At 34.5% G+C, this 12,592-nt stretch overlaps 1 protein-coding gene across 2 annotated transcripts in view; it reads right to left on the bottom strand.

Moving 5' to 3' along the window:
- Positions 1–5,900: 5,900 nt before the first annotated feature.
- The window catches only part of LOC118745558 (glutamate receptor ionotropic, kainate 2-like), a 637,377-nt gene continuing 630,685 nt past the window's right edge, over positions 5,901–12,592 (bottom strand). For both annotated transcript variants that reach the window (XM_036479033.1, XM_036479032.1), the window contains 2 exons: positions 6,299–6,689; positions 5,901–6,241 (listed from right to left, as the gene is read on the bottom strand). In XM_036479033.1, the coding sequence (XP_036334926.1) occupies positions 5,955–6,241; positions 6,299–6,689 (678 nt within the window). In that variant the 3' untranslated portion in view covers positions 5,901–5,954. The remainder of the gene's footprint in view (positions 6,242–6,298; positions 6,690–12,592) is intronic.

Raw genomic sequence — 12,592 nt, 5'->3', positions numbered from 1 at the left:
ACTTTCGCTATAACTCCATCACCAAAAAATGCTAAATGAATCTTAGCAATTTTTAGCAATTCCCTCTTAAAAGGGCATTTCCAAAAATCTCCATTTTTTATTAATTTTCTGGCAGATTTTAGCGATAAACCGGATAAAGTGAGTGAACTGTTTTGACAGCTCATATATCTAAAAATCTCTATTTTTCGCAGCTAAAAAATATATCATGAGTGGCAAACGAATACAACTTTATGCTTGTATAATATTTTGAGGAGTTCTATTGAGAAAAATAAAAATGTAGATGGTTTCTTAAATCGAGTACACCGGCACACAAAGAAAGTTGTTTTACATCTGACACCACCTACCTACCGGCATATATTTTGACCCGCTGAATCCGAATTTCAAGTCAGTTTGGGCCGTACACCTTTCACTATCGAGTAAATTGTAAAAATAGCTAAAATGGGTAATAAAAAAAATTATGAATCTAAACCAAGCATAATTCTTATGTATTTTGATCCACTGAATACAAATCTGAAGTGTATTTGGAACATAAACCGTTCTAAATCTTAAAAAATTAAAAAAAAAACTTGAAAAATGTTAGATAAAAATAGCAAAAAATTGTCATTGTTTTAACAAAAAAAAAATCTAGGCCCAAATTTAGGAGGATTTTTATGTAATTTGATTTGCTTCATCCGAATCTGAAATATATTTGGCCTAGAATCCCTCAAACTCTCAAAAAATCGATAAAAGAGCAAAAATTACAGTTGGAAAATATTTAAAAAAAATCTATAAAACATGATTAAATATGTTTCTTGTATTTTGTTATGCGTAAAATTCAAGTTTAAAATCTGAAAATGCAAAAAATTATAATATCTCTAAAAGCAAATGTGTGAACAAATTAAGGAGAACGATTTTCTCAGATTTTAAGCTGTTTTTCGTTGGTATCGAACTCTTTTGTTTTCAAATGATCTACGCAGTAGATTCCTCGAACTCTTTTGTTTTCAAATGATCTACGCAGTAGATTCCTCTTTCATTGGTTATCATCTCTCGGTATATCTCTTTTTTGTGTCCAGCAAAAATCTGCCATCATGTTGACGCTCCAATTTCTTTGATATCTGGTCTCCATTTCACTTATGTCTTGATGAAATCGTTCTCCCTGTTCTTCGCTGTAGTCTCCGAGATTATCAGGAAACTGGTCGATATGAGAATTCAGGAACTGTAGCTTAACATTCATTAAGCAACCTAAATTTTTGTAATTTGTCATCAATTTTTCTACTAACGTTCTGTAGTTTTCGTTTTTTTTTATTTCCCAAAAAGTTTTGGGACACATTTTTAAAACATACTCAAGCTGCTCTCTCCGTGTCGTTCATTTTCCCAAAAAAATTTGCATCCTGAAATAGAGTTCGAATTTCTCTCTTTTAATTTTGCATCACTTATTGCAGGAAACTTTTCTCTCAAGTACTGGAAGCAAGTGACATCTTTGTCCAGAGCTTTAACAAACTGCTTTATGAGACCTAGCTTGATGTGAAGTGGAGGTAGCATCTATTTTGAAGGCTGAATCAATGGTGTTCGTATAACGTTATGAGTACCTGGTTTGAATTTCTCTCTCTTTGGCCATTCTTTCTTTACATAGTGATTTTTTCTGTCCCTGCTATCCCACAAACATAGATAGCAGGGATATTTTGTGAATCCCGATTGTTGACCTAAAAGAAGTGTAGCGATTTTCAGATCCCCACAAATTCGTGTTGCGGTTTTCAGATTCCTACAAATTCACCATTGATGCTCTGAATACTTTATTTTATTCAATACTCTTTGCGCGTTATCGTAGGTCGATTGGAATCGGCGCTAATTCGATCCCTGTATAAAGCACAACAGCTTTCAGACTTCTAGATGATGAATCCATAGAGAGTCTCCACTCGTCATCTTTATTGACATTAGGTTTTAATTCATCAATAAAGCCTTTAACATTAGAAAAGTACACCATCGAGTTTTCATCGTCTTTTGTAAAAAAAATTCCGGAACTCCTTCTCTCTGGTTGGATAAAAGGAAGACGATAATCCTTCAGCTAACAAATTTTTATTTTTCAGTCTTGGTGCTAGTAATTCAGCCCCATCTTTAGGTAACCCTAAGTCTCGTACAAGATCATTGAGTTCTGCTTGGTTAAATGTTTCAGGGTCTTTTGTTTTCTTATGTGGCATGTAATCTTCATCCTTAAAATTTTCATCTTCAGAATTTTCATATTCAGAGATTTCTTCTTGCACTCCTGCATCTCTTCGGGAGCCTCGATTTCATTTATTACTACAGTTTTCTGTCGTTTAACAGCTGATGAAACATTGGCGTAGTGTATTTTACTTTTATTAGTCGAAGAAAAACCAGCAACTTCAAACATACAAAAGTAACAGTTTTGTGAACTTGTTGGTGAAGTCCAGATCATGGGGACTGTAAATTTCAAGTTTTCTCTTTTTTGGACTTTTCCCATTGTGTCAACGTGAGATTACATCGACCACAAGCAAAGTGTGGGACCCAGGTGGGATCCAAATTCGTAATTTATATACGAAAGCATTCCTCAACGGTTTACGGTCAAACGTAAGAAAATAAATCAGCACTTTTATCACATAAATGAGAATTACTTCTTGTAATAGTACACTCTCCAGTAGCCAAGTCTCCCACTACCGAAAAGCTGCAGTCGCTTGATGACGACGCCTGCGGGCCTGCTTTCTCACCCTGACCAGACGCCGATACTGGGTTTCCGGATCCCTGCATCGTAAAGTACTTATCACTTGTATCTGCCATGACGGCATACAAGCCGTTAACCCAGGGACTCAGCCAGATGGTTCTTTTTCCCACCGTCACAACGTGGAGGTGCCCTGGTTGCAGGTACAAGCGACCAAAAAAAAAAAATAAACTGCGTCGATCATTTGAGAACAAAGGAGTTTGATACCAACAAAAAACAGTTTAAAATCAGGAAAAATCGTTCCATTTATTCGGTTTATACATAATTTTTTAGACATATTGCAACTTTTTGCTATTTTTGACATTTTTCAAGGTTTTTTTTACAATTTGTTAAGATTTAGAACGGTTTATGGTTTAATGCACTTCAGATTTGTATTCAGCGGATCAAAATAGATAAGAATTATGCTTGGTTTGGATTCATAAATTTTTTGTATTACCATTTATCCCATTTTAGCTATTTTTACAATTTCCTCGACATTGAAGGGTGTACGACCCAAACTTACTTAAAATTCGGATTCAGCTGGTCAAAATACATGCCGGTAGGTAGGTGGTGTCGGATGTACAAACAACTTTTTATACCCGAGCGCACTTGTGCACAAGGGTATTATAACTTTGTTCAAATAACGGTTGTTTGTAACAGGCAAAACGAATCGAGATAGATAAAGACAAATGTATACATAAATGATCAGAATTAAAAGAGAAATCGATTAAGCGGTGACTGTCTGTCCGTCCGTCCGTCCGTCCGTCCGTCTGTGCACACGATAACTCGAGTAAAAATTGAGATATCTTAACGAAACTTGGTACGTGAACTTCTTTTGGGCGTGGGACGGATGGTATTGAAAATGGGCGAAATCGGATAATAACCACGCCTACCTCCCATATAACGGTAATTTTAAGAAATACGAAAACTGCGATATTTTAGTAACTACTGAAGATAATTCACTCAAAATTGATACTTACGATGAGTTTCAGACGGAAAACATGAATATTATAAATTTTTGTAAAATGGGCGTAGCCACGCCCACTTATGGTTACATGTGTATATCTTGGTAACCGCTGCACCAATTTCTTCCAAACTTCTTCAAAATCGGACAATAACCACGCCTACCTCCCATATAACGGTAATTTTCAGAAAAACGAAAACTGTGATATTTTAGTAACTACTGAAGATAATTCACTCAAAATTGATATTTGCAATGAGTTTTAGACGAAAAATAAGAATATTACAAAATTTTGGCAAATGGGCGTAGCCACGCCCACTTATGGTTACATGTGTATATCTTGGTAACTTCCAAACTTGGCACAGTTGTTGGTCCTGGTACAGCATACCAACTGGCCGAAAATTTCTAAAATCGGACAATAACCACGCCCACATCCCATATAACGGTAATTTCGAGAAATACAAAATCTTCGATAAATCAGTAAATATTGAAGCTAATTTATTCAAAATTGATGATTGCAACAATTATTTACCAAGAAATACGTTTATGATAAAATTTTTGAAAATGGGCGTAGCACCGCCCACTTATCATCACATATATGTATCTCGCTAACCGTTCTAGCAATTTGTACCAAGCTCGGTATGGTTATTGTGCTTGCCACATAAAAGCAAACCGTTGAAAATTGTTGAAATCGGACTAAAATTGAGGCCGCTTTTCATATAACGGTAAATTTCAGATATGCTTGAAATTTCAATATTTCGAAATTTAAGGACGCTAATGTACTTAAAATGTATAGACCCCGGCTTATCATGTAGCGGTAGCTTTCGGAAAGGTGGAAAACATATACTTAATACTTGCGACGGGTATTTAATGTTCGGCTCCGCCCAAACTTAGACTTTCTTACTTGTTATTGTGTGTCGGTGTTATTTATGGCTTTTATGAAATTCCTTAATTTGCAAAAACACAAAAAAGTATGACTACATGTTGTCTGGCAGATATGCCTTCAGCTATTACTGAAAGCCTGAAAAGTGCGGAACGCCTGGGAAGCTTGTTGTGGAGTTGTACTCTTAGGTTTATTTTCTTTTTGATGGTAATCTCATTAGGGGTGATAAAGGGATAAATTGCTTAAATTTATCAGTTTATCTGCATTGTTTCATGAACGCACCTTGGTAAATAATTGCACAATATTGTTTATTATTTAACTTATCTGGCTAGTTATTTACGTTCCATTCTTACCTCGTCCATTGTGATAATTTGCTTTTAATGTTTTCGTAGCAAAATCGACCACCTGGGGTCTAAGAGGGTTGAATTTTGCCGAAATTTATTCGTTTATCCACCAAAAACGTCGGATAAAGTGATAAACTTTGGTTAAATAGATTTCCATAGAAATTTTGACATTTTATCAAGTTTATCAACAGTTTATCACTTTTGAGGAAGATCCCTTTTGTCTTTTCATAAAGAAAATGTTGGCATTTTTAGCTTTATTTTCTTTCCTGATAGTCATGTTTTCAGTTTTCACCTTCATATAAACTGTGATTTAGTTATTAGCAATTTATTTTTATTTGCAAATAGCTAACGTATGAACATTGAAATGGAAACAAATTTTGACAGCTGCTGTTGCTGCACAGCGCCACTTGCGGCAGGACAAAGTACTTTAGGCTAGGCAATTTTAAGCGACAGGGAGGAAAGATTCGCAATTTTTGGAGATCACCAAAAATTCGGATGCAATTTTAGCTTTAGCATTTTAGCATATTTTAGCGAAATCGAAGTTTTGGAGTTCGGCTGCAGAACTATTAGTCTAAGTACCTAGGCTTACTAAAAAGCTTTACTATTTTTAGAAACTAATATTTACCGTTGAAATATTACAATAACAGTGCTTTTTTTTGCTTTTTAAAATAATATACTAAGAATTTTGCCTTAAACCTTATTTTTACAATTTGATTTGTTGGCGTACTACTTCTCTATCCTGATGTAGAAAATATTGAAATATTTTGCATTTTTTCTTATCCTAAACTGAACTTCTTTTTACATATCGTCGCTTGGGTAAAATAATATCGTAAGCGTCATACATACGTGCGACGATATATTGAAGTATGTATGTTTTTAAGGAATGAATATACTGACTTCTTTTTGACTTAAAATTTCATAGCATACAATATTTTCTAACTTTTTTTAAAAACGGATTATCTTCGCTTTTTGCGATCATCTGGTCACACTGCTTATTTAATAACTAATTGAACGCATTCGTTTAGATAATTATAATAATACAATTTTATATTTTTATTTCAAATCACTCAATACTTAATTAAAATAATTGTAGTGCACCCCACTAGCATTTGGGATGCCGCTTCCCAATTCGGCAGGCACATACGTAGAATCCGGTGTACATTTGACGCACTTACGGTTTAGAGATGGACGCTGTTTTGATGTATGGCAATGCATGGCATACCTCAGTTCTTCCGCCATTTCAGAACACAAAGATTGGTTTTCAGCGAGCTGCATTGTCTTCTTGGAATTCCAACAAAATTCTAAAATGGCAACGACAACTGCCAAAGCTAGACCGCAAAGCAATACGACGAAAACGCCACCTTTTAAAAATACATGAATTAGAGTCTAAATTGAGAAAAAGATGGTTTGATATTTACCTATGTTTTCCACGCCCAATGCATTTGCTTTAGATTCTTTACTTTTCTCGTCCCGATTGCAAACATCACCCGTATTTTTCCACCATTTATCATATAATATCTGTATGATTCCCTTTTCTTGAAGTTCCAAGATTGCGAGAGACAAAGGATCACGCCAAGGCGACCCTTTTGGAGTGGCGATGCCGTAACCTTTAGAATCCAGAAGTCCACCGATTTGTGTTAAGTTACAGTCACGTTGCACTGCATAATCAAGCATTGTAGATTCCATAAGGAAAGCGTAATTTCCTTCTATAACACGTTTTATACCATTTTCGTAAGTCTTAACAAAAACTGTTCCTCTTCGATTTTCCATATACTGCCACATTTTTTGATAAATACTTATTTTAGAATCCTGCAAAAGAGGTACAAATTGTAAAATCCTTTATTAAACAAATTCAAAATTAGTCATTATTATAGTATGCATATAATAACGGTTATATTTTCTTCACCGTATCACAGTAACCTTAAAATTTATTAGTGAATGTGAACTTCATGAAATTGGAGCTAATGGCTCTGCAAACGAGTTGGTGATTTCCGTAAATATTAATAGTAGAAGCTCAAATTTATTGAGTTCTGTTGCGACACCCTTCAAAAGAAAACCAAATTATTAACTGTTTTATACAATTTTCGGACTATCTTTTATGTAGTACCCAAATTTAGGATGTTCGATTATTGCCCTTATCTCCCTCGTTCCAGTGCTGGAAAAAGTAAAATTGCGGATAAATTAAGTTACTTTAAACAAGACGTAAAATGATGTTGAGCAATATCACCAGCTCCATCAAGAATTGGCAAGGACATCAAGAATGGGTCTGGTGGTAAACGAGATCATCAAACAAACAGTTAGTCCTTCGAGCATTCGCACCTACGTCACTGTTGACAGTTATAATTTCGCGAAAGCTGAGAATTTCGTTTACTTTGGAACCAGCAATAACCCAGATAATTATGTCAGCATCGAAATCCAACGCAGAATCACCCTTGTCAACAAGTGATTCTCTGGACTGAGTAGTCAATTCAGAAAAAAAAAGTCCCCTCATGATGTACGAAAACCACTCTCTATAAGTCACTCATCATGCCCGTGCTACATCATGGCGCAGACGCATGTCTAATGACAAAATCCGATGAGAAGTATCCTGTAATATTCGACTCTACGCTTTGTGAGTACTGCAGATGATGGAACTATGAGCTGTATGAGCTTTACAATGACATGGACAAAGTGCAGCGCATAAAATCAAAATACAGCGGCTTCGCTTCATTCAAATAGACACCGACGCTTCAGTTCTGAAAGTATTCAACTGGGAACCCGCTGGTGGTACCAGAGGAAGAGCGAGGTCCCCACTGCGATGGAAAGACCAGGTGAAGAGGGACTTGTAATCACTTGGCATTTCCAATTGGCGTCAGTTGGCACAGAAGAAAAACGACTTAGAGTAAGAACATAGTGGAGCGGCGAGCAAAGCGTCGATTTCAAACGCGTACGTTTCAATGGGAAAGCGCATAGTGGAGAGCAAAGCGTACATACACGTTTGTAATTGAAGCGTTGCTCGATGCTAGCTCTTCGCTTTGCTCGCCGCTCCACTATGTTTTGACCCTTAGGCGGTTACAGCGCTGAATAAAAAGATAAGTAGTTTTGTTAAAATTGTTTTTTGTTCATTTTCATCTTCAGTCATAGTCCCTTCCAGGGTTGTTGCGAATATTATTCCAAAATAAGTCATTTCTGGATAATAAACAAACGGCCTGTCCAAATTAAACAGATTTGGTATCATATGAAAGAGGACTGAAATAGCTTTAAAACTGAAATGTCTAAACGAGGAAAGCCACATATTGAAAAATATTTCAACAAAAAATGTTAATTAATTACCATATAACAAACCTTTTGTCAGGTTTTGCATTATAACCAGTAATAATCCCTGAAAATCGGGGTGCTAAGTGGTCTAAAAAATCTGCATATTTCTTTATTCTAAAAACCACATGCATTGCTTTGGTAGTTAACTTCAACTTGGTATTTGGGCAAGATCGTACTCTACTCAATACGCCATGCGGTAAGCTAGGCTAGTCTTGCTAGGGTCTGACCTTGAGACTTATTTATTTTTATTGCCAACGCTACAATAATTTTCAATTGGCGACGTGTAAATACAAAAGCATGTGTTGATTCGCTGGGCTGTTAATTTATATGGGATGGTATGATTCGAATCACATGTTTAAAGTAAATTAACTAACCCTTTATATGTACATATTTGTACTGCGGTATCCAAACAATTACATTGTAATCCTTTAACTATTAGGCGAGCCCATTAACTAACCCTTCATATGTACATATTTAGGTTGTGGATTAGCATCACAGCTGCTCTAACTTTTAGTATCAAGTTATGAGGTGACTCCCCTACTTCTACTTGCTCCTGTGGATATTCAGAAGCGACAGTAGATATCGACGCCATTTCTACTCCGGACACATATTAACCATTTCTTTATTAACTATCGTACAGTGCTTATTTTGTGGACGAGAAATTGATCGATCCTGTAATTGGTTTTGATTAATTACACCAGGCTGAGGTTCAAATACCCAATCGGCTAAACCTCGCAAAATAATCTCTTGTGGCACTAATCTTAATTTTTGAGTCTGAAGAGAGTTCTCGCCCTTCTGTAACCCGCAAGAGAAAACTGAAATAACCAGTGTAGGGTACATACATATACTCCCCCTCCAATAAAACAATAAATTAATTAATCTTAAATGTTATTTTCCTTTTTTTATTTGGAATTGTTAGTGAATTAGATTTTTTTGTTGTATCAGAAATTATATTTGCAGGTTTGAGTAAATCTATTGAAACCATTTTAGTCATATTTCCATGTTGAATTTTGAACACTTTGTCATTTTTCGAAATAATTTTAAATGGTCCTTCATAAGGTGATTGCAAATTTTACTTGTTAATAATAATTAGAAAGAGTTTCATCTGTATTATCAACTTCGTTATTATAACTGTTCGTAACAACTAATTCACCTGGTAATCTTCATGTTTGTCTATAAACTAATTCTGCAGAAGAGCATTTTAAATCTTCTTTAACAGACGTACGTAATCGTAATAATATCCGAGGAAGAATTTCAGACCAGTGATTAGAATCCTCCGAAGGAGTAATAGCAGTCTTTAATGTCCTATGAAATCTTTCAATCATTCCATTTGATTGGGGATGATATGGAGACGTATGAATGTGATCCTAACAATTTAGTTAATTCTGTGAACAATTTTGATGTAAACTGTGATATATATGTGTATATAAAGTGGAATACCAAAACGAGGAACGTGATTTTGAACAAATGTTGTTGCTATAGAATTAGCTGAAATATCCCTAAGTGCATATGACTCTGGCCAACGTGTATGTCTATCAATGATAGCTAAAATGTAACGATTGTTAATTTTTTGCACAGGCGTCTTAGTATGTTCAGAAATTTTTGATTTTTGACAACTTATACGAGTAGAAGTCCAATTATTTATCTCTTTGTGCATATTAAGCCAAAAATATTTTGATTGAATCAAACGCCTAGTTGTACGGACACTTGGATGTGATAAAGAATGAATTTTATCAAAAATAATTTTTCTCATAGAATTGGGAACAAATGGTCTAAAAGGTTGTTGAGAAATATCAGACCAAATATTAAGATTAAGTACTGGAATATTAGTTTCTTTTAAATTACTCTTGGAATTTTGGTCAGATATTATGTTATAAAGTGTTTGATCTTTTTGTTGTTCTTCGAATAATGTTTGAAAATTTATGTCTTGGGCTAAAATCATGTTAACATCTGAAATACGTGAAAGGGTATCAGCAACTATGTTTTCTTTTCCAGAAATGTATTGAATGTCGTCTGTAAATTGTGCAATGTACTCTAAGTGTCGAATTTGTCGAGGTGATTTGTCTGATTTAGAATTTAGAATATGTGTTAAAGGTTTATGATCAGTATAAAGAGTGAATGTTCTACCTTCTAGAAAATGTTTAAAATGTTTAATTGAATTGTATATTGCTAAAAGTTCTCTATCAAATATAGAGTAATTAATTTCTGTAGAAGATAATTTTCGTGAAAAATATGCAAGTGGTTCTAAACTGTTGTTCCCCATTTGTTGTAAAACCGCACCGACTGCTACATTCGATGCATCGGCAGCAAGTGATAATTTACCATTTTTATCAAAATGAGTGAGTAAAGTCTTCTGTGTAAAAAGTTTCTTCACATTTTCAAAAGCCCTAGTTGTATTTTCTGTGAAATTTAATTGTTTAAGTTTATTTTTAGTTGCCAATGTTAACATTTCGTACAGAGGACTAAGTTTTGCTGCTAACATTTTAACATATCTATGGTAATAATTAGCCATGCCCAAAAATTTTTGTAATTTATTTATTGAAAGTGGTTTTTCAAAATTTACTATTGCTTCAACTCGTTCGACACAAGGTCTTATTCCTTCACTTGAAATTTCATAACTTAGAAAATCTAATTTATTTGCTCCAAAAATGCATTTACTAGGTTTAATATTCAAACTATCTTTTTCAAGTCTTTCAAATACAGATTTTAAATGCTCAATATGTTGATCTTCATTATCACTTGCAACAAGAATATCGTCAATATAGACAAACAAAAATTCTAACCCTGAAAATACTTCATTAATAAAACGTTGAAATGTTTGTGCACTATTTCGTAGTACGAACTCAAACATTCCAAACGGTGTAGTAATTGCTGTTTTATGTATATCTTCTTCAGCCATCGGTATTTGATGATACGCACGAACAAGATCAATTTTGGAAAACAATTTTTTATTTTTTAAATCAATAGTCAAATCATGAATGTGAGGTAACGGATAAAGATCTGGAATAGTAATACAAGTAAGTCTTCTGTAATCTCCACAAGGTCTCCAATCATTTGGTTCTTTTTTGGGAACCAAATGTAAAGGAGATGCAATGTGAGAGCGTGAAGGCCTACATATACCCGTTTTAACTAAAATTTCAAATTCTGTTTTTGCTATATTAAATTTAATTGGATCAAGCCTACGAGGTTTAGAGAAAGGTAGCACTCCTTTTGTTTCAATTCTGTGAACCGTTTGGCGTTGCACTGGTTTAGTGTAATCTGGTTCACAAGTAATTGAAAGAAAATCATTTAAAAAGTTTAGAAAATTTATTTTCAGTAATTGGTATCCTTATTGAAAATATATCCCAAAAACCAGATGATCCAGAAACTTTCAATTTTTTGTTGAATCAGTAATTTCTCTAAAATTCAGCGGCTCCGCTGGCTTGGCCATGTCGTTCGGATGGACAGAAACGCTCCTGCTCTGAAAATATTCAACGCGGGCCGCGATGCTTGTAACAGAGGAAGAGGAAGGCCTCCTCTGCGTTGGAAAGACCAGGTGGAGAAGGACTTGGCTTCACTTGGCATTTTCAATTGGCGTCAGTTAGCACAGAAGAGAAATGACTGGCGTGCTGTTTTGGACTCGGCCAAAATCGCTTAGGCGGTTACAGCGCCAAATAAGAAGAAGAAGAAGAATATTACAAATTTCTCCAAAAAGATAGCGCCTAAACCTAGATAAATTTTTAAAAGTTTTGTACTATAAGTTTTAATAGAAGAACCGTTAGCTGCAGTCAAATTAAGATCTGAATTTCTTGTATGTGATTTGAATTTTGAAGAAAGAATGACAGAAACGATTGCACCAGTATCAATTAAAAAATTTTATTTATTGAATTTATCATAAATAAATAGGCGGCGAGATGGCTTAACTTCATTTCCATTACTAGCCACCGTCATAATGGAACGATCTAGTTTAAAATGTTAGAATTTTTGTCATTTCTATTTGTGTTAAAATTACATGGTTGAATGCATTTAAAAGCACTACTTTTAAATTTTCTATGGTACCAACAAATATTTTAGTTAATATCGTTTCTAGATTTAGAACGACTTCCATCTCTATATCTCTATCTCTATCTCTATCTCTATCTCTATCTCTATCTCTATCTCTATCAAGAATGATAGAATACAAGATTGCGCCAACGAGAGAGGATTTTTGAGCGTAATTTTTGCGTGACGTCATCTTGGTGCAATTGCAAGAGAGAAATGCCAAAACGCATATAAAAATATGTAAACAATGCAGAAAAATCTGTTAATTTTAATATTACATGGCCCAATTTTGCAGGAATCAATAAATATGCAAAGATTGATTAATTAGGAACACGTAGCAATAATTTTGGACATGTAGCCCTTTAGGTAAGTACGATTTTTAGCACATGAAAAAA

Source organism: Rhagoletis pomonella, unplaced genomic scaffold, assembly GCF_013731165.1.
Source record: "Rhagoletis pomonella isolate Grant_MI unplaced genomic scaffold, Rhpom_1.0 Rhpom_scaffold_00009, whole genome shotgun sequence".
NCBI classification, from domain to species: Eukaryota; Metazoa; Arthropoda; class Insecta; order Diptera; family Tephritidae; genus Rhagoletis; species Rhagoletis pomonella.
Note: the sequence above shows the minus strand (reverse complement) of the source record. Positions and strands in the feature narration are given on the sequence as shown.